Source organism: Pelobates fuscus, chromosome 8 (genome assembly GCF_036172605.1).
Source record: "Pelobates fuscus isolate aPelFus1 chromosome 8, aPelFus1.pri, whole genome shotgun sequence".
Lineage (NCBI taxonomy): Eukaryota > Metazoa > Chordata > Amphibia > Anura > Pelobatidae > Pelobates > Pelobates fuscus.
The window spans coordinates 79457198-79475593 of record NC_086324.1 but is presented as its reverse complement, the minus strand read 5'-3'; the positions used below and the strand labels follow the sequence as shown (position 1 = coordinate 79475593).

The following is an 18396-nucleotide window of genomic DNA, read 5'->3' as shown; positions in this document are numbered from 1 at the left end:
GTGGGCCTGTTCCATGGGCCTGGGCCTGGTCCTGGAGCTGCAGTTCCATCAGCCCCTATGTTAATCCAGCCCTGCTTAAAGTCTAAACCTCTTATTCGAGTATCTGGGTAAGAAGTCTATTTATTAAAGAAACATTGTATGAGAAACTATATTTTCCATTTCTAAAAAATTGTCAGTTTGCAAAATCTGCTAAATGCTAAATAGTACATTTGGGGCCTGCACTTCATATCTGAGAGTCAAATAGAACTGTCAAATACTGTGGTTACAGCGCAGTTTTAAAAATTACATTTTTTTAGGTGCTAAATAGTACATTTGGTGTGTGCACTTCATATCTGAGAGTCAAATAGAACCATCAAATACTGCTGTGACATAGCAGTTTTAAAAGTTCTAATTGTTTTGGTGCTAAATAGTACATTTGAGGCCTGCACTTCATATCTGAGAGTCAAATAGAACTGTCAAATACTGCTGCAACATAGCAGTTTTAAAAATGCAAATTGTTTTGGTGCTAAATAGTACATTTGGAACCGGCACTTCATATCTGAGAGTCAAATAGAACCGTCAAATACTGCTGCGACATCGCAGTTTTAAAAATGCAAATAGTTTTGGTGCTAAATAGTACAGTTGTGTTGTGCACTTCATATCTGAGAGTCAAATAGAACCGTCAAATACTGTGGTTACAGCGCAGTTTTAAAAATTCTACTTTTTGTGTGCTAAATAGTACATTTGCGGCCTGCGGTGCACTTCATATCTGAGAGTCAAATAGAACCGTCAAATACTGTGGTTACAGCGCAGTTTTAAAATTCTAATTTTTTAGGTGCTAAGTAGTACATTTGGTGTGTGCACTTCATATCTGAGAGTCAAATAGAACCGTCAAATACTGCTGTGACATAGCAGTTTTAAAAATTCAAATTGTTTTGGTGCTAAATAGTACATTTGTGGCCTGCACTTCATATCTGAGAGTCAAATAGAACCGTCAAATACTGTGGTTACAGCGCAGTTTTAAAAATTCTACTTTTTTGTGTGCTAAATAGTACATTTGCGGGGGCGGGGCCGGACCGCCAAGCTGGACGGTCGCAAGTCGGACCAGCTCCTGACACACGATACAGAACAATCGTTAAAAACTCGTATTAACACCCTAAACCGGACCGACTGCGAAGATACCCAGAGCCGAGGGACTGCTGGACCTGGGGAGAGGCTGGCTCACTGAGCTTCAGTCCCCCAGGGGAGAAAAAACGGTTGCCCCAACCCGGGCCTTCTTCAGCGGTGAGTGAGGCAGACGGCCGCTGCCTCACTATCCTGCACCACAGAACCAGAATAACGGTACAGAACAGCGCGGGTCCGGCTCCGTCCCCCCCCATGGACCGGGGGGGTGATCCCGGTCCTCACCCTGGTCGTGACTCCGCTGTCAAGGCAGAGAAGCTCGACCGCTGCCTCCAAAATGGCGGTCGCCATGCGTGCAGACAGTAAGCGGAAGTCCTCTTACCTTCCCTCGATCCCCTCAAAACGGCTCCTACCTCCCGATCCCGCCACACAGGGAAGCGGCAAACATAACCCTCGCAGTCACTCAAGCCAGCACCTAGAGGCATGGGAGACCCGAACAGGCGGGAGACCACAGCTGCACCAGAGGGACGGAACTTTAAACAGCAATCATCCCAGCGTGACACCTTTGCCGGAGGACCGACCATGCACCCACTCAGCCTGCAACAGGAACACCCGGAAAGCGGCGGACCCACGCGGATAAAACCCAGCTCTCACACATGGCAGACACCAGCTTGCGGACGAGTGCACCACACCAGGGCTGCAGCTTGAAAGTACCCAGCGAACTATGCGGACAAAACATGATCTGATGCCTGCTCTGAAGGACACTTGCCTCCTACTACTTGAACACAGCAGAGCAGGTATCGGACAAAAGCGGGACTACCCCTGTATTACCTTTTTAAATTTACTCACTTGGGCTACAAAGCATGTCTTCATTAACCCTTATGCATATTCTCTGGCTGATACATCTTGAGTTCACCTGCTTAATGTTTTAATAGCATGTTACCTTACTATAGTCACTCACTCAGTGTCAGGCTACAAAGCATGTCCCCATTAACCCTGATGTAAACTTATTCACTGACACGTCTTGATTTAACTGGTGGAAAAAAAAAAGGAATACCTACCATATATGCAGAAGTACTCCATGTTAAGCATTGATTATTTTGTTTTATTGTCGTTTATCATACTTTATTTTCATTAATCATCCTTTTACATTTTTACTGATTAGACAAGCATGATACCAAAACATGAAAAAATGTGCAAATTCCTATGCCACTGTCTATTTACTGTTCATTTTGAAATGCGCTGTTGTGGCGTCTGTTATATCCTGTAACCACCTGCACAACCAAAATAAAGAATTAAAAAAAAAAAAAAAATAGTACATTTGCGGCCTGCAGTGCACTTCATATCTGAGAGTCAAATAGAACCGTCAAATACTGCTGTGACATAGCAGTTTTAAAAATTCAAATAGTTTTGGTGCTAAATAGTACATTTGGGGTGTGCACTTTATATCTGAGAGTCAAATAGAACTATCAAATACTGCTGTGACATAGCAGTTTTAAAAATTCGAATTGTTTTGGTGCTAAATAGTACATTTGAGGCCTGCACTTCATATCTGAGAGTCAAATAGAAATGTCAAATACTGCTGCGACATAGCAGTTTTAAAAATGCTAATTGTTTTGGTGCTAAATAGTACATTTGAGGTTTGCACTTTATATCTGGTGTATGTGTGCAACACTGGCTAGTTACCGCTTCTCAAGAAAGTCTAAAGACTTTTTAAAAAAGTGAAAAATAAGTGTTATTGTGATCGCTTCATATACAAAAGCATTAATATACATTTTTATATTGTGTAAAGACACAACTACAAAGTTAAAAACCAAACACCAAAACAACGTGCCAGACAATCTACCTGTGCATGGCTAGTGTGATACAATAAGTTTACATCTTAAAAATGCAATAACCCACAGAAGATGGGTGAGATTTTTTTTTGGCAAATGGAACTTTGATTCGAATTTATTACATCAGCCACTTGTAATATTGTTTCACACCTACAACACTTGTTAAACAGATCTAGGTGATTGAAAACTTATATTTTCTACTCTAGAAACTACCAGATAACAAGCTGCTATATTTAAACCAGTTGTCAATAGCTAAGCGGTACTTAAACAATATTGTAATTTTGGGGCAATACCCTCACAACTCAAACTTAGAGGTCTGTTTATAAGGAAAACTGTTGCCTGGATACAATGCTAAAACAATTTCCATATGTCCTTTGCAGACTTTACACGCTGGAAAAACTCAGGTGCCAGCTGCTGTGGCTTTCAGCAGTGTGCAGACCAGCAAGGAGGGCAGGGTTGAGGAGTGGGTGGAAGATGATGTGGAGGATGATGAGGTCCTAGACCCCACATGGAATCAAGGTCATGCGCGTGACATGTGCAGTTTGGAGCAAGAGGTGGTGGTCGCACAGAGGCACCAGCACAGCATAAGAGGGAGCAGGGTGCAAAAGTGGAGCAGCCATCCCCTAGCACTCATCGGCATGTATTAGCTCTAGAATTACCACAGTTATCCAAGTAACAGATGGAGCGATCAAAGGAACCATAACTGATTTAATGAGCCATTCGCAGTTTCACTGTAGCGACTGTGCGCGCTTTCTGCATTCTCACCCTGCTGCTGCTTGCCTGTCTGTGCTGCAACGTAACTTGCAATCTCCACAGTTGTTGGGTTCATTTCGGCTGTAAACTGGATGCCCTGGTCTGAGAGAATCTCCCGGGGAAAACACTCGCATCAAGGCTTCAGCCACAGTCTCTGCCCGAATACTGCTCCGGGTACTGAGTCGCATAGTCCACGATGGTCAGAATGTACTTCTTCCCAGAGGGACTAGGCTTGGCTAGGGGACCTATAATGTCGACAGCTACTCGGACCTTCACTAATAGGTAGAGGATGGAGGGGGGCCCTGTGCCGGTCCCTTCTCTTCCCCACTCTCTGGCAGACATCTGGCAGTACTGCCTCAGATCCTGAGAGATGCCTGGCCAGAAGAAGCCATGGGTGAGCCGAGATGCTGTCCGGCTCCTGCCCAAATGCCCTGCCAAGGGGATATCATGAGCTAGCTTCACCAGCTCATACCAATACTTCTTGGGTCTGGGGCTGGTGGTCTCTCAACAGCCGTGTCATTGGGGAGCCCATTGAAAAAGTGCTCTAGCATGACGAGATGGGTGATCTCCTCCGGGAACTTGGCTTGATGGGAGTTGAGCCAGTTCTGGGTGGCCCTTGTGATGTGGCATGCCCACTCCGCATGGGAGTCCTTCTCCCCTTTCTGGGTCTCCCTAAACCTTCGGTGGTATTGCTCGGGGATTGACCGCATACAGCCCAGTTAATAGCCACTGCCTTCCCCACTAGTTTGCTGGCCAGGATGGTGACCCAGTCGCTGGGGTCCCCGTCTTGTAGTAGTCACTGGCGCTCAAAGTCTTGTAAAAATTAATTGATGCCTTCTTCTGCTTCCTTGAACTCTTTGAAGGCATTGTATGGTAGCTTGTGGGCCAGGGTGGTTGTGCTTCCCAGCGCCCTCTGCTCTCTTCTTCCTTCATCTGGGTTCATGGAGGTCACCCTCTGTCTATTGCACCTCCAAAAAGGAACTGCTGACGATCTCCTCTGAGGGTGGCTCTCGGTAATATACCAGGCGCCGGTCAACCTCCTTATGCACTTCCTCCTCATCTCCGGCCCCTGGCTGGGGTTCGTTGCCTCACTGCATGCTTGATCATCCTCCATGAGCGCAGCAGTCAATTTGGCCTTGTTATGCCCATCAGGTGTTATTACTTTGGCTCCACACAAGTCCTGCAGTGTAGGTCGCTTTAGAGCAATGTAGTCCATGGGTCTGTGGGCAGGGACATGGGATCCCGCCGCTTGCCACCAATTGAAGCGGGACCTGGGTAACCAATGGTTATCCCCTTTGATTAGAATAGGTCAGACCCATTTCCCAGTAACTGGATGGGACACAGTTCCAGGATAAAACGTTTGACAATCTTTATTTGGGTACACAGCTTTGCCTCCTGTTGTCTCCTCCTATTCCGCTTCCTCCTCCACTACCACCTCCTCATCCGGTCAGCATAACATCTTCTCCACCAACTTCAGCACAGCCAGGGGGAAATTACAGCAGGCTGCTTTAAAACTCATATGTTTGGGTCACACCGCGCAGGAGCTGTGGACGGGAATGGAACAACAGACCGATGAGTGGTTGTTGCCCCTGAGCCTCAAGCCCAGCCTGGTGGTGTGCGATAATGGGCAAAATTTCGTAGCAGCTCTGGGCCTAGCCGGTTTGACGCACATCCCTTGCCTGGCGCATGTGCTGAATTTGGTGGTGCAGAAATTCATGAAAAACTACCCAGATATATCAGAGCTGCTGCAGAAAGTGTGGGCAGTCTGTGCGCGCTTTCGGCGTTCTCACCCTGCTGCTGCACACCTGTCTGTGCTGCAGCATAACTTCGGCCATCACGCTCACCGCCTCATATGCGACATGCCCACGAGGTGGAACTCCACCTTGCACATGCTGGAGAGACTGTGCAAGCAGCAGCAGGCAATAGTACAGCACCACTTCACCACCAATGAGTGGGCCTCAATGCGAGATCTGTGTGCCATGTTGCGCTGTTTAGAGTACTCCACCATCATGGCCAGTGCCGATGACGCCGTTCTCAGCCTTACTATCCCGCTTCTATGTCTCCTTGAAAAAACGCTTTTGGCAATGATGGAAGAGGATGTGGCACAGGAGGAAAAGTAGGAGGAAGAGGGGTCATTTCTATGGTCATTCACAAGTGGCTCTGAGGGTGGGTTTCTGCACAAGCATAGGCCAGGTACACAATTGTCCAGCATCTCCACACTGTCCCATGGAAGCGTTCAGCTGTCCATCTCCCAAACACTGGAGAGCAAGAGAAAGTACCCCCCTACCCACCAGCGGTCCCTGGCCCTGAATGCCAGCATTTCAAAATTTGTGGCCTTTGAAATGCTGTAATTCCGTCTGGTGGAGACGGACAGTTTTAAAAACCTGATGGCGTAATTGAACTGCAAGAAATGGACCACAGGCAGCAAATGTTTCTTTTTTTAAATGTCCCAATATTTTGGGGGGTAAACCAATAAAAAAACAAACCAAAAAAATACAGTTTTGGCTACCTCCTCCGCCTTCACCGCTGCTTCCGCCTACACCGCCACGGTCACCGCCTCCTCCACCTCCTACTCCTAGAGCAGGTCCTAAACCCCACATGGAATCAAGGTCATGCTAGTGACGTGTGCAGTTTGGAGGAAGAGGCGGTGGTCGCACAGAGGCACCAGCACAGCATAAGTGGGAGTAGGGTGCAAAAGCGGGGCGGCCGTCCCCTAGACAGTACGCCTGCTACTGCCCACTGCACCCAGGGACTGAGCACACCAAAGCCATCTCCAAGGATTTCCCTGGCGTGGCAGTTCTTCAGACGATGTGCTGACGACAAGACACGAGTGGTTTGCATGCTGTGCAATCAGAGCCTGAGGAGAGGCATAAACGTTCTAAACCTGAGCACAACCTGAATGACCGGGCATCTACATACAAAGCACAAGCTGCAGTGGAGTAAGCACCTCAAAAACCAAGAAAGGTCTCAGGCTCCTCCTACTTCCTCTTCTGCTGCTGTCTCTGCCTCTTCCTCCACCTCTGGAGTAACAGTGTCACCTGCCACCCCGGAAAAAAGAGGATGTGGCAGCAACTCCACCACGTCCACCACCTTCCCCAAGCATCTCCACACTGTCCCATGGAAGCGTTCAGCTGTCCATCTCCCAAACACTGGAGATTAAGGGGAAGTACCCCCCTACCCACCCACGATCTCTGGCCCTGAATGCCAGCATTTCAAAATTTGTGGCCTTTAAAATGCTGTCATTCCATCTGGTGGAGACGGACAGTTTTAAAAACCTGATGGCGTTATTGGACTGCAAGAAATGCTTCGCAGGCCGCAAATGTTTTCTTTTTTTATATGTCCTGTGATAAAGTGAAGGCAGAGAGTCCATTTAACCCCAGGGGGAGTATGTGTAGTTTGTGTTGTAGGCAACACAAAGCTAAGTTTAGTTATGGGCCCCTGGGGTGGAGCATTTGGAGAGCAGGGTGGGCCAATGCTCCACTCCACAGTTTAGTGGTTTTGTTGGGAGACATAGATCCAGGCCAGGGTTTTTTGGACTGTCTCCAACCCACTGCTCAGCTGCAGATAATCAGCTGTGCAGTGGGAATAAACCCCTCCCTGCTAGGCAGGTAAAGGAGGATTGCTTGCTTTCTCCCTGGAAGCAGGTAGGAGAGAGGCTGTTCTCTCCAGTGAGAGAGTCAAGGCTGGCTTGGAGCACTGGGAGTGCAGAAAGGGAAGCAGTCAAGTCTGGCTTGGAGCACTGGAGTGCTGAGAGCAGACAAAGACACTAGGTTGGTGAAACCAATAAATTCTGTTATAGTTTAACCCCTGAGAGATAGGGAATCTGATGTGAGTTAGTGCTCAGACGAGCTAGGCTTTTTGTTTATAGGGATTTGTGTTACATTATTGCATTTATGTTTTCATTTGCTGCTGCCTCATGTGTAAACTTACAAATAAAGTGCCTGGAATGAAGTTGCATTAAAAGACTGTGCATGTTTTTGCCCTAGAGGACCAGGCTCACTATTAACTACACATAATGGGACTACCCACATACTTACCTCGCTGGCGGAGGCTCCGTCCTTTCTGGAAACGCTGGGACTGACAACTGTAGACGCACAAGCATCAGAGGGCCTGGGGGACCCAGATAACGGTACCCCCTGGGCTTCAAGCGCTGGCCAGACACAACGCCTGCCCACCTAAACACAGCAAGAAACGAAAAAACACCAAGGACACTACAAAGAGACTATAAGTATCCGGTCCATCCAGATAATAACAATGCAAATGTTGGGTTATATGTAAATAAGTTAAATACCTCAGAACACCCCCGTTCCCAAGCTGAGTGATGGGGTTTCCCACCTGTATTCCTCTGACAAACGGGGATCCCCCCTAAGGGCACCCGGACCAGCCTCAGACAACACCGCAAGATAATACCCTCCCACCCCACTGCCCCCTTGGTTAGGGGCATAAACAGCAAAACAATACCTAAATGCCATACTGAGACAGGAGTGAAGCCGGAGGGACCATAACTACACTCCTGACCCTCCCGTCACGTAACCATAGATGGACACCACCCCTCAACGGCAACACTCCTGTCCAAAAGTCTTATAAGGTATTGGTTATCAGGCACAAGGGCCTGAGCTAGCACCAAAACTGACCTACAATCCAAAACCTCCTTAGCTCCAAACCTGGCCTCAGACCCACAAACCTAAGCTTAAATTCATCCCATGAGCACTGACATGCCCTGTTATACCCCAAAAGCACTCACCTCATCTCCGACATGTCTTATCAAATGCATTAGATATATATCAAAAAGTGCTGTATGACTGTTGATAGTTACCTATGTCCAGCAACTGTAAGCCTGTTTATAACCTATTCCAGCTGTTGTGGCAGAATAGGTAAAATGTGTTCTATTATCGCACAAATAAATAAAGAATAAAACAATTTAAACAATTTTTTGGCAATTAAAGGTTAATTTCCCACACCTGTGGCTTCTTGCATTGCAATTAGTGCCTGTGTATAAATAGTCAATAAGTTTGACAGCTCTCACGTGGATGCACCAAGCAGGCTAGATACTGAGTCACGGTGAGCAGAAAAGAACTGTCAAAAGACTTGTGTAACAAGGTAATGGAACTTCATAAAGATGTAAAAGGATATAAAAAGATATCCAAAGCCTTGAAAAGTACTGTTAAATCACTTATCCGTTTTTAGTTACCTGAACAGGAAGGGAGAGGTGTGCAGGTAGGCACTTGTGGTTTACCACAGCGCAGAGGTAAGCAGCGATAGGACACTCTCATTCGTGGTTTCTGTTTGGGTTTTGGTGTTGGGAAGTTATCCCCCCTTGAGAGGAATCTATATCTCTATTATTCAGGCCAGTGATACTAATTTTTCCTCTACCTACCTGATTTATTTTATCCATCAGCTTTCATTTATGCAGCCTAGGCTTGCACGGCACTTTGAGGATTAGTCAGGCTGTCTTTAGCTAGATATTGATTTGGTCTGGATGTGCTAAGATACATCCTTTCTATTACCTTAGACTCCCTGTTTTTCCTGTTCATTTTTTAACCTGTTTTGCCTTAAAACTATTAAAGGTAGGGACTCCTCCCAATTTCTATTACTTTCCTGTCCAGGACCTCGAAGTCCTAATTTTTCTTTCTATTGAATCTATAAATATTTGATGTGAAATAAAAGCCATGTTTCTCCTGAAAAAAAAAAATGTGGGTACACTTAATATGAAAGAGATAATAATCGGTTTATTTTATTTATTTATTTATTAAAAATTCTTAAGAAACACAGTCTTATTACCCATAGGGTCTCGATGCGCATACCAGCAATAAAACAGACAAAACAATATCCAGCAAACAACAGCATTATAATCACATGCATTTGAACCAGGTTAAAAGTTTCATGTCATCCCATACGCCTGAGCAAATAAAACTGTTTTTAAGCTCCGGCGAAACTTCAGTAGATCATTCTCAAGTCTTAATGTCAGAGGCAGGGAGTTCCAAAATTGCGCTCCCTGAACATCACTCGTTCTCCCTCCGCACTTTTTCTTTTTAAAATGTGGAATCTTCAATAAGGCTAAATCAGCCGATCTCAAGGATCGACTGGGAGTATAGCGTGTGAATTTATCCTTCAGATAGTCTGGTCCCATACCATGGACTGCCTTATATACCAAACAACCATTTTTAAACAGAACCCGTTCACGAACGGGCAACCAGTGCAAGGCTCTTAATGATGGAGTGATATGGTCATTACGGGCCACACCCGTAAGTAGCCTTGCAGCTGCGTTCTGTATCAACTGTAGCTTGTGTATGATGTTCTGAGGCAGTCCAATGTACAGAGCATTGCAGTAGTCCAATCGGCTACTGATGATGGCGTTGACCACCGAGATTTGATCGGAGGGGGCAATGAATCTGAAAATAGACCTCAGAAGCTTCAGGTGGTAGTGGTTGAACAGACATATAGTAAAAATGTCAGATTTTATCTTCTTGTTTTGATCAAAACGTACACAATTGCCTCCATCCTTAAGGGGTTAACTCTATGATAATAGCAAGGTGTTCTTTAGTATGTTTATTGTATTAATTGATATTCTTGTCTTGACTGCTGAGTGGATTTAACCCATTAGTGATGCTGTTATGTTGGTCAGGGAAACACAATAATATATAAAAGTCAAAGCCCTATAAAATTGTGGAAATGGCCAGGAAAAGAACATTCCAGTAAGCATAGGTACAAATTTTCCTACATTTTATTCATTTTTTGTTTGCTGTTTTCTTTGTTTGATTAGGAGTTTGAGACCTAAATGAAGTGATTTATCATTACTTTTATAATATCTACTTTTGTGAGTTTATTCTTAAAAAAAACTGTAGATAGCTCAACCGTTTGATGCTATTACAGCTTCCTTTTCTTTTGAGAACAGTTTTATACATCTGAAAGAGCTTTTCAGCAGAAGTTGCCTGTGGAAGCCTACATCTTCATAATTCTGCAAGTGCTACAAGGAATGTAAATGCTCAGTTTTCACTAGATACTGTTCTATGACATTGTGGTGATTTACAGAGGGTTTCTTTAATTATTTATAGGCTGTATTGTTGCTCTTAATAAATAACATAAATTGAACCTATTCACATTTTCACTTTTTCATTTAACACATTTTTTTTAAACTACGTTTACTTGAGACATGCTTGTTATAAGCAAGCAATAAATAGGACAAAGACACTTGTCATAATTGTTACTCCAAAACCATCCAGATGAATGATCTAATGTGACAAGTAGCAGCTGGCAGGAGGAGACTGCATGGCACTGGATTACCGGTAAATAAAAATGCTTTTTTCTCTCTTTTTTTTTTTTTACAGTTTATTGGAGGGGTGTTTGACAAAAGCAACGTCGCCACTGGTTTTTGGAGGGGCCTGTTTGCCAGCCTCCGTGGGAATATGGGCCTTGTGATAACCCATGTTCAAAAATACTGTTTCTGCCCCTTGGACTTTTAACTGGAACAGATTCAAACATGTGGCGGCGGCCATCTTAAATTGTCAGGCAGTGTTTTGTCGCCGAGTGTATGGAACTGTTTTGGGCATGGGACCATGTGCACGGTGGGGCAAAAATAAGACTTCCAGGAAATCCTGAACCTCTGAACCGATCTTGGTGATTTGTGGATTTGTTGTTTACCCAGATCGGGGCTATCAGGGGATGTGACTTTTGTGGGGATATGTTGTATCAAGGGGTACATTTTGGGGATTTGTAAAAATGTATGTTTTTTTCTGCTTAGAGTTAACTGAGTTAGTCTATTGTCTTTGTTAATTAACTAAATTATCTTCCAAGCAGAGGGGAGGAATTTACTGTAAATGAATGGGAGTGTTTAACTTTGTGACTGTACACTATTGGCTGTTGGATGTATTTTTTGGTGCCTCACAAGGTCCACATGGGTGGTAACCTTGTGGGAAAAGTTGCATAAAAGGCCAGCCTGGCACATTAAACTCTCAGATCTGCTTAACCCTCAATACGTAGCCTCGTCTTGTGTTTGTAGGGAACTTATATATTCACACTGGGGATTGCTATACTTTGTATACTTCCCTCACACTTTACTACTTTGAGCATTACTACCTTGAGCAGTTTTCTCCAACAACCCACAATACAGTTGCTAGTTTATGTATTATTATAATTTATTTTTGTGTGTGTGTTAGCTAGGATCTTCAAGTGTCTCTGGGGTGAGGGTGGTGGACCATATGACAGTGCTAAGCTATCATAGGTAGCTAACCTTGAGTCAGGTTTGGCCAGAGTGATCTCCTCTTTCCCACTCCTCCCAGGCCCTCAGTATGACCCCAGATGATGGGAAGAGGAACAGGCGTGACCTATCATAGATGCGCTGAGCGTCCACTGCTGCTATCGGGGTAGATAGTTGGGAGGGTATACTGAAGTTCCATGTTTTAGCAATTAGTTGGAGTGTGGATAGAAGTATCTGACTATAACCATTTTTTTTTTCTTTGGTATGATGAGATACTATCTGGGAGATCTAATAGTAAGTAACACATCAGAAAGGCAGTATTATAGAGCCTGTGTAGCTTTGTTGGCACCATGCACCATCAGTACAGCATTTTACGGTGCTGCTCCAGGTGTACTGAGAACCTGACCAACTAATGCGATGCGTTAACTTTGGTTTTCCATTTTTGAGGGGTAACATAACAACCTAGTTCCTCTTCCCATCGAAGGGCTGGGTTGCAATTAGCAAACGGGTATACTCAGACAGGTTTTGGTAACACATAGAAATTGGTCTACACTAATGTGGCAACCTCTTATTTATGCACACTTGCTCCCAAACCATTAAAGTAGTCATAGAGGGCCTCTGGGGGCTGTCTCATGTACCCTGCTTATGCAAATAGGAGTAGCAACTGAGTAGTGTAATGTGTGAGATAAATCAAATTTCACCCTTAAGGCCTCAAAAGGATGCACTTTATCTCTGTGAAACAGGTGGTAAAGACAGGTAGTGCATCTATCATGCCAGGGTTTTTCATTGATGGTAGGAATAACATATGGGACTGCCATTATGGGCATCGCGCTTGAGGTAGCCGTGGAGCCAACTAATATAATTTTGTGTTTGCCCCACACTGCCAGGAAAAGTGCTGTCACCGGTGATATTAATTTTAATATGGGTCTGGTATCTTTGGTCAGCCACAGGAGGTTAGTCACCCTATGCGGAGATTTGTTTTCTAAGTTGACCCATTGGGGAGGAGGCTGGTCTAGAAAGTGAGGTAGTGATGGACCACCTTGGTCGGAGCTCTGAGCAGACCTTTAGACACTCTTGATCTGTTATGTGCCCATATAAAGTCCAATAGGTCTTCGTGGGTAGATTTGAAAAATGTAGATGGAATGTGTATGGGGAGAGTGTGGAATAAGTATTGGAGTCTAGGCATTATTTTAAAAGCTAGAATGTGTTCTGTCCACAATAAAAAATAGTGACTTCCATTGTCTCACAAGGTATGTGCAATGTTTCCACACTTTAATATGGTATGCGGAAAAAAGATCGGCAGGGTTTTTAGTTACTGTAAGGCCTAAATACTTGATAGTCTCCACTCGCCACTGAGGGGAACAACTGCTGCAGGGATTGTACTATTGATGCAGGGATTCATTTGCTTAATTCTTGTGTCTTGGTTGTGTTTAGAGAGTAGTAGGAAATTTTAGAATAATTGTGGATAAGGTGCTTTAACCTCGGTAATGACTGTTGAGAATGCGTTATGTATAAGATAATGTAATCCGCCAAAATGTTGAGTTCATTACCATGAAATTCGACCCCCTTGATTTCATGGTCTGTTCTAATAGACTGGCGGAGGGATTTCAGAGCCAATACATATAGTAGTGGGGGGAGTGGCCACCCCTGTCTCGTTCACACCAAACAATGTTTAACATGTACACTGTATCACTGTGTTATTGGTGATTACCCTTTCTAACTAAATGCCACTGCTATATTAATATCCAATTCAATAAACTGCAATTTAAAGACAGCAGAAATAGAAAATGAAACAAATAAATACCTATATATTAATTATTTGAATATTTTATTGTATTCTAAACTAGATTCTGATGTATTAATTAATACAGCTTATTAAAAATGGTGAAGTCTCCTGAATGAGCCAATTCTTGGGTTCATGGCACCCCAGTCTGTATATTTTCTGTATTCTCCTGGTCTCAGGTAATACTGGCGGCCCCTGTAATTTGGCTCCTCATAGAACATCCAGTAACCATCAAACACATGGCAGGAGTGGATGTCATGGTGATGGAATCTCTCATAGACATTAGGACAATCTTCAGTGAACTCCATCATCTGACCTCGGAAATCTGCATTCTCGTAGACCTTTACTCTGAATGAACCGTGGTGCTATAAGAAGATAAAAAAGATACTTAATAAATATTATTATAACAATTGCATAATTCATGCAAAAAATCTAGACTGAGAGTATCATTTTTATTGCTATTAACGCACCTGTTCCCTGACAATTTAATTGTGAATTTAAGATATATTCCATTAAACAACTCATGCAATAAAAAATATATATGTTTTTATTTCAACCATTACTATTGGTAACTGGACAATAATGCTTTTAGGTATAATTTTTTTTAAATACTTATTGAAATAAATCAATAATAGAAACAGGACTCAGTGGAGATGGAAATACACATTGCAAGTCAAATAAATAAAAATGTGTTCAATTCCTCTTTAAATTTGGATGTATCAGCTAGTCAGATCATTACCTCCTATAGTATAAGGTAGGTAGAATCCACAGGCTGCTGAAATATTAATCTAGTATAGGTTTCTGGACTGATAGAGTACAGAACCAATATACAAAATATTATTGTTTAAATCCCACAAAGGCGGCATCTTCACATCGGTACACATTGGTTCCTGAGAGCAAGCACATTTGAAACGCATCCAGAGCCGCAGTGGAACGTACACGGCCAGAATCCAGTGTCATTCCAGCATAAGGAGGTCCTAATTCACTTCTATCCGGCCAGCAAGAGAGTTATAATAACATCTTTGGACCCAAAGTCTGCAATACCTGGTACTATTGCTACTCCTATTTGCTACTCTTATTTTGGGACTGTTTAACTTATTAGTCTTTTATATATCTATGTGTTTTGTCAACAGTTTACATGTACTAATACATTTTTAAAATAGTACTCTGTCTGCTGCACTGTATAATGGACTTTACCATTAAGAATGTAACCCTTTGTGGGATTTAAACAATAATATTTTGTTTATTGGTTCTATACTCTCAGTCCAGAAACCTATACTAGATTAATATTTCAGCAGCGTGTGGATTCTACCTACCTTATACTATAGGAGGTAATGATCTGACTAACTGATACATCCACATTTAATTGAACACATTTTTATTTCTTTGACTTGCAATCTGTATTTCCATCTCCGCTGAGTCCTGTATCTATTATTGATTTATTTCAATACGTTTTTAACATTTTTTTATACCTTTAACCCCTGGTGGTGGTTATTTTTTAAAAGTGATACAGTGGTTATGGTAGTCATATCCAATCTTGATATTTAACTCTAGAGGGACATTCTACCATTTATTGGCGTTTATCCATCGTTCAGTTGTGAATCTTATAATGCTTTTAGGACTGCAACTTTGATACTTTTGTGAAATTCTTAATTGCTCTGGTAAACATATTTACCTGTGGGCTAATACGACAAGATCTGATAGAGTCATTGAAACCCATCCATTGCTGAAAATTAGGATATTCTCCCCTGCTAAGATAATACTGGTGTCCTCTATAGTTGGGGTGCTCATATAGGATCCAGTTTCCATTTTCCACTCGGATGGAATTGCAGCGATGAAAATATGAGGACATATCTGGACACTCAGAGTTACACTCATAAGAGCGACCCTGGAAGTTATGATCCTCGTAGAAAACAATCTGTGAATAGAATTATGAATTTGAACATTTTAGATTTGTAATTTATTATTATTATTTACAAACTATATTAATTATAATCGATAACAATGAGTCGCATTACAAAAATATATCAAATACATCGGTGAAAACATCAGATTTATTTGAAACAAATGAAATTGCTTTAAACATATCTGGTTTGATTAATCTATGCAATAGCTCTAGTAAACATCAGCTATTATCCCATCTCAATTTTGTACTTGGCATTGATTTTGTTCGGCATTGATTGTTTTTTATTTTCATCTTTTTTTTCTTCATCTTTCTCTCTTAGATTTTAAACCCATTGTTCAGCCATATTAGGTCATCACAATATATTGTTCAGCAGGTAAAGCTTGATGTCTTTCACTTTAAGCTTTTCTTTGAAATATTAACAGTTTATGGTTGATAAATGAAAAAAACTATTCTGGCTATTTATTTCAATATTTCTTTTGTTACAAATGTTTAACATATTTAAATCATCTTACCTTTCCCATTTTCAGAGATGGTTGATCTGCTCAAGCAAGTCGTGCTGTTACACAGGATGAAGGGCCTTTATATACCATGTAACTTGCTGATGCTTAAATACATTGAAAGCAATGCTGTGCTGGCTTCTTTCCACCAGTAATTAGAATGGATAGCTATTGTACACTATGTGCTTTTGTATAGTTATTGTATACTATATGCTTTTGTATAGCTTTTGTATTGTGTTCTACATGCTTTTTCATAACTTGAAGTTCATTTTTGTTCTAAGAGGACTCTAGAGAAATCTGTGACAGGTCGGTTTTCTTTAAGTAGGGTACTTCTATAATGACTTAAGAAAATCAATTTTTAAGAGTATTTTACAAAAATAAAAAAAGGGTTTGTCATTAATGCCAATTGTTTTGCAATTTGTTTAAGTCCTATTCTAGAAGATATTATAAAATGTGATTTAGTATACTTGTAACATGGGATTTGGTAGTTAAGTAGACACAGTTTGATTTTCCTAGTCAATGGCAAACATTTGAAGTGTGAAAAAAGCCATATCTAGTTAAAATCAGGCTTATTTCTTATTGACATTTACATTATCTCATCATCATGGAATCAACAAAAAAGTAGAGTGCTTTGGTAGGTACATCATATTTTTTAAAATTAATGACACCTAGACTTGAAGATTCAGTTTTGGCAGAATTGTGGTTCAGACGAATTTGTGCCAATCGACTATTTAGCTGAAGACTCCACATGCCTGTGAACGAGCCATTTTGGTTGTTTCAGGATTCAGGGTTAACTATTTGCTCACTGGTGGCACTTCCCCCCAAAAAAGCATGTCCACCCCCAGGAGAAGTAGCTAGCAGGTTGGAAGTGCAGTTTACCTCTATACCTATTTATATATAGCTATACATTTTTTCTCCTCTCTATATCCTCCCTATGATTATCTTTTGGACTTTTTACTGATTTATCGAAAACACTTTAATTATTCAATTACCAAAAGTGTTGTCGCGAACCCGAAATTTTCGGTTCGCGAACGGCGAACGCGAACTTCCGCAAATGTTCGCGAACCGGCGAACCGTGCGAACCGCCATTGACTTCAATGGGCCGGCGAATTTTAAAACCAACAGGGACTCTTTCTGGCCACAAAAGTGATGGAAAAGTAGTTTCAAGGGGACTAACACCTGGACTGTGGAATGCCGGAGGGGGATCCATGGCAAAACTCCCATGGAAAATTGCACAGTTGATGCAGAGTCTGCTTTTAATCCATAAAGGGCAGAAATCACCTAACATTGACGCCTGTCCTCAAAGCCCCTGATACACACCGACACAGAGCAGAATAGAGACTGTTCCCCGTCCTCAGAGACCATGATACACACTGACACAGAGCAGAATAGAGACTGTTCCCCCTACATAGGGTCACTTGGCAGATATGGCGGGGTCGTGGGAGGGGGAGGATGACTTTCACCTCTTCCCCTGTTAGATTCCCGTTGTGCTGTGACATCACCCTTATACACTGTGTAAAGCATACTATTTAATTTGATCAGCATGGCCACTTGAGTTTTTATACTTTTCACGCTGCTTGTAGTTTATATATGGTTCACAAAAATCAAACAAACGATAAAGTAAACATGTAAGGATTCAGAATATTCTTTCAAACCCTTACACATTGTGTGTACGTATTTTTTGTCTTAAGTTTGTGGCTTTAAAGAGGTTTACGTTGTTTCTATGATGTGCATAACACGTTCTTGTAAATGTTTGTTAAATTTTTCCTGGAATTGTAATTTTTGAATCTGAATAAAGATAGTCAAATCCCTGATACACACTGACACAGAGCAGAATAGGGACTGTTCCCCCTACATAGGGTCACTTGGCAGATATGGATTGACACCTGTCCTCAAAACCCCTGATACACACTGACACAGAGCAGAATAGGGACTGTTCCCCCTACATAGGGCCACTTGGCAGATATGGATTGACACCTGTCCTCAAAACCCCTGATACACACTGACACAGAGCAGAATAGGGACTGTTACCCCTACATAGGGTCACTTGGCAGATATGGATTGACACCTATCCTAATGATCCCTGATACACACTGACACAGAGCAGAATAGAGACTGTTCCCCCTACATAGGGTCACTTGGCAGATATGGATTGACACCTGTCCTCAAAACCCCTGATACACACTGACACAGAGCAGAATAGGGACTGTTACCCCTACATAGGGTCACTTGGCAGATATGGATTGACACCTGTCCTCAAAACCCCTGATACACACTGACACAGAGCAGAATAGAGAATGTTCACCGTCCACAGAGACCATGAT

At 42.5% G+C, this 18396-nt stretch overlaps 1 protein-coding gene across 1 annotated transcript; it reads right to left on the bottom strand.

The window, feature by feature from the left end:
- Positions 1-13697: 13697 nt before the first annotated feature.
- LOC134571630 (gamma-crystallin-3-like) lies at positions 13698-16145 on the bottom strand. Its single transcript, XM_063430102.1, has 3 exons — positions 16088-16145; positions 15345-15587; positions 13698-14034 (listed from the first exon to the last, which is right to left on the bottom strand). Exons 1-3 carry the CDS (start codon positions 16094-16096, stop codon positions 13762-13764), a joined length of 525 nt encoding a protein of 174 aa, XP_063286172.1. The 5' UTR covers positions 16097-16145; the 3' UTR covers positions 13698-13761.
- Between the last annotated feature and the right edge of the window lie 2251 nt (positions 16146-18396).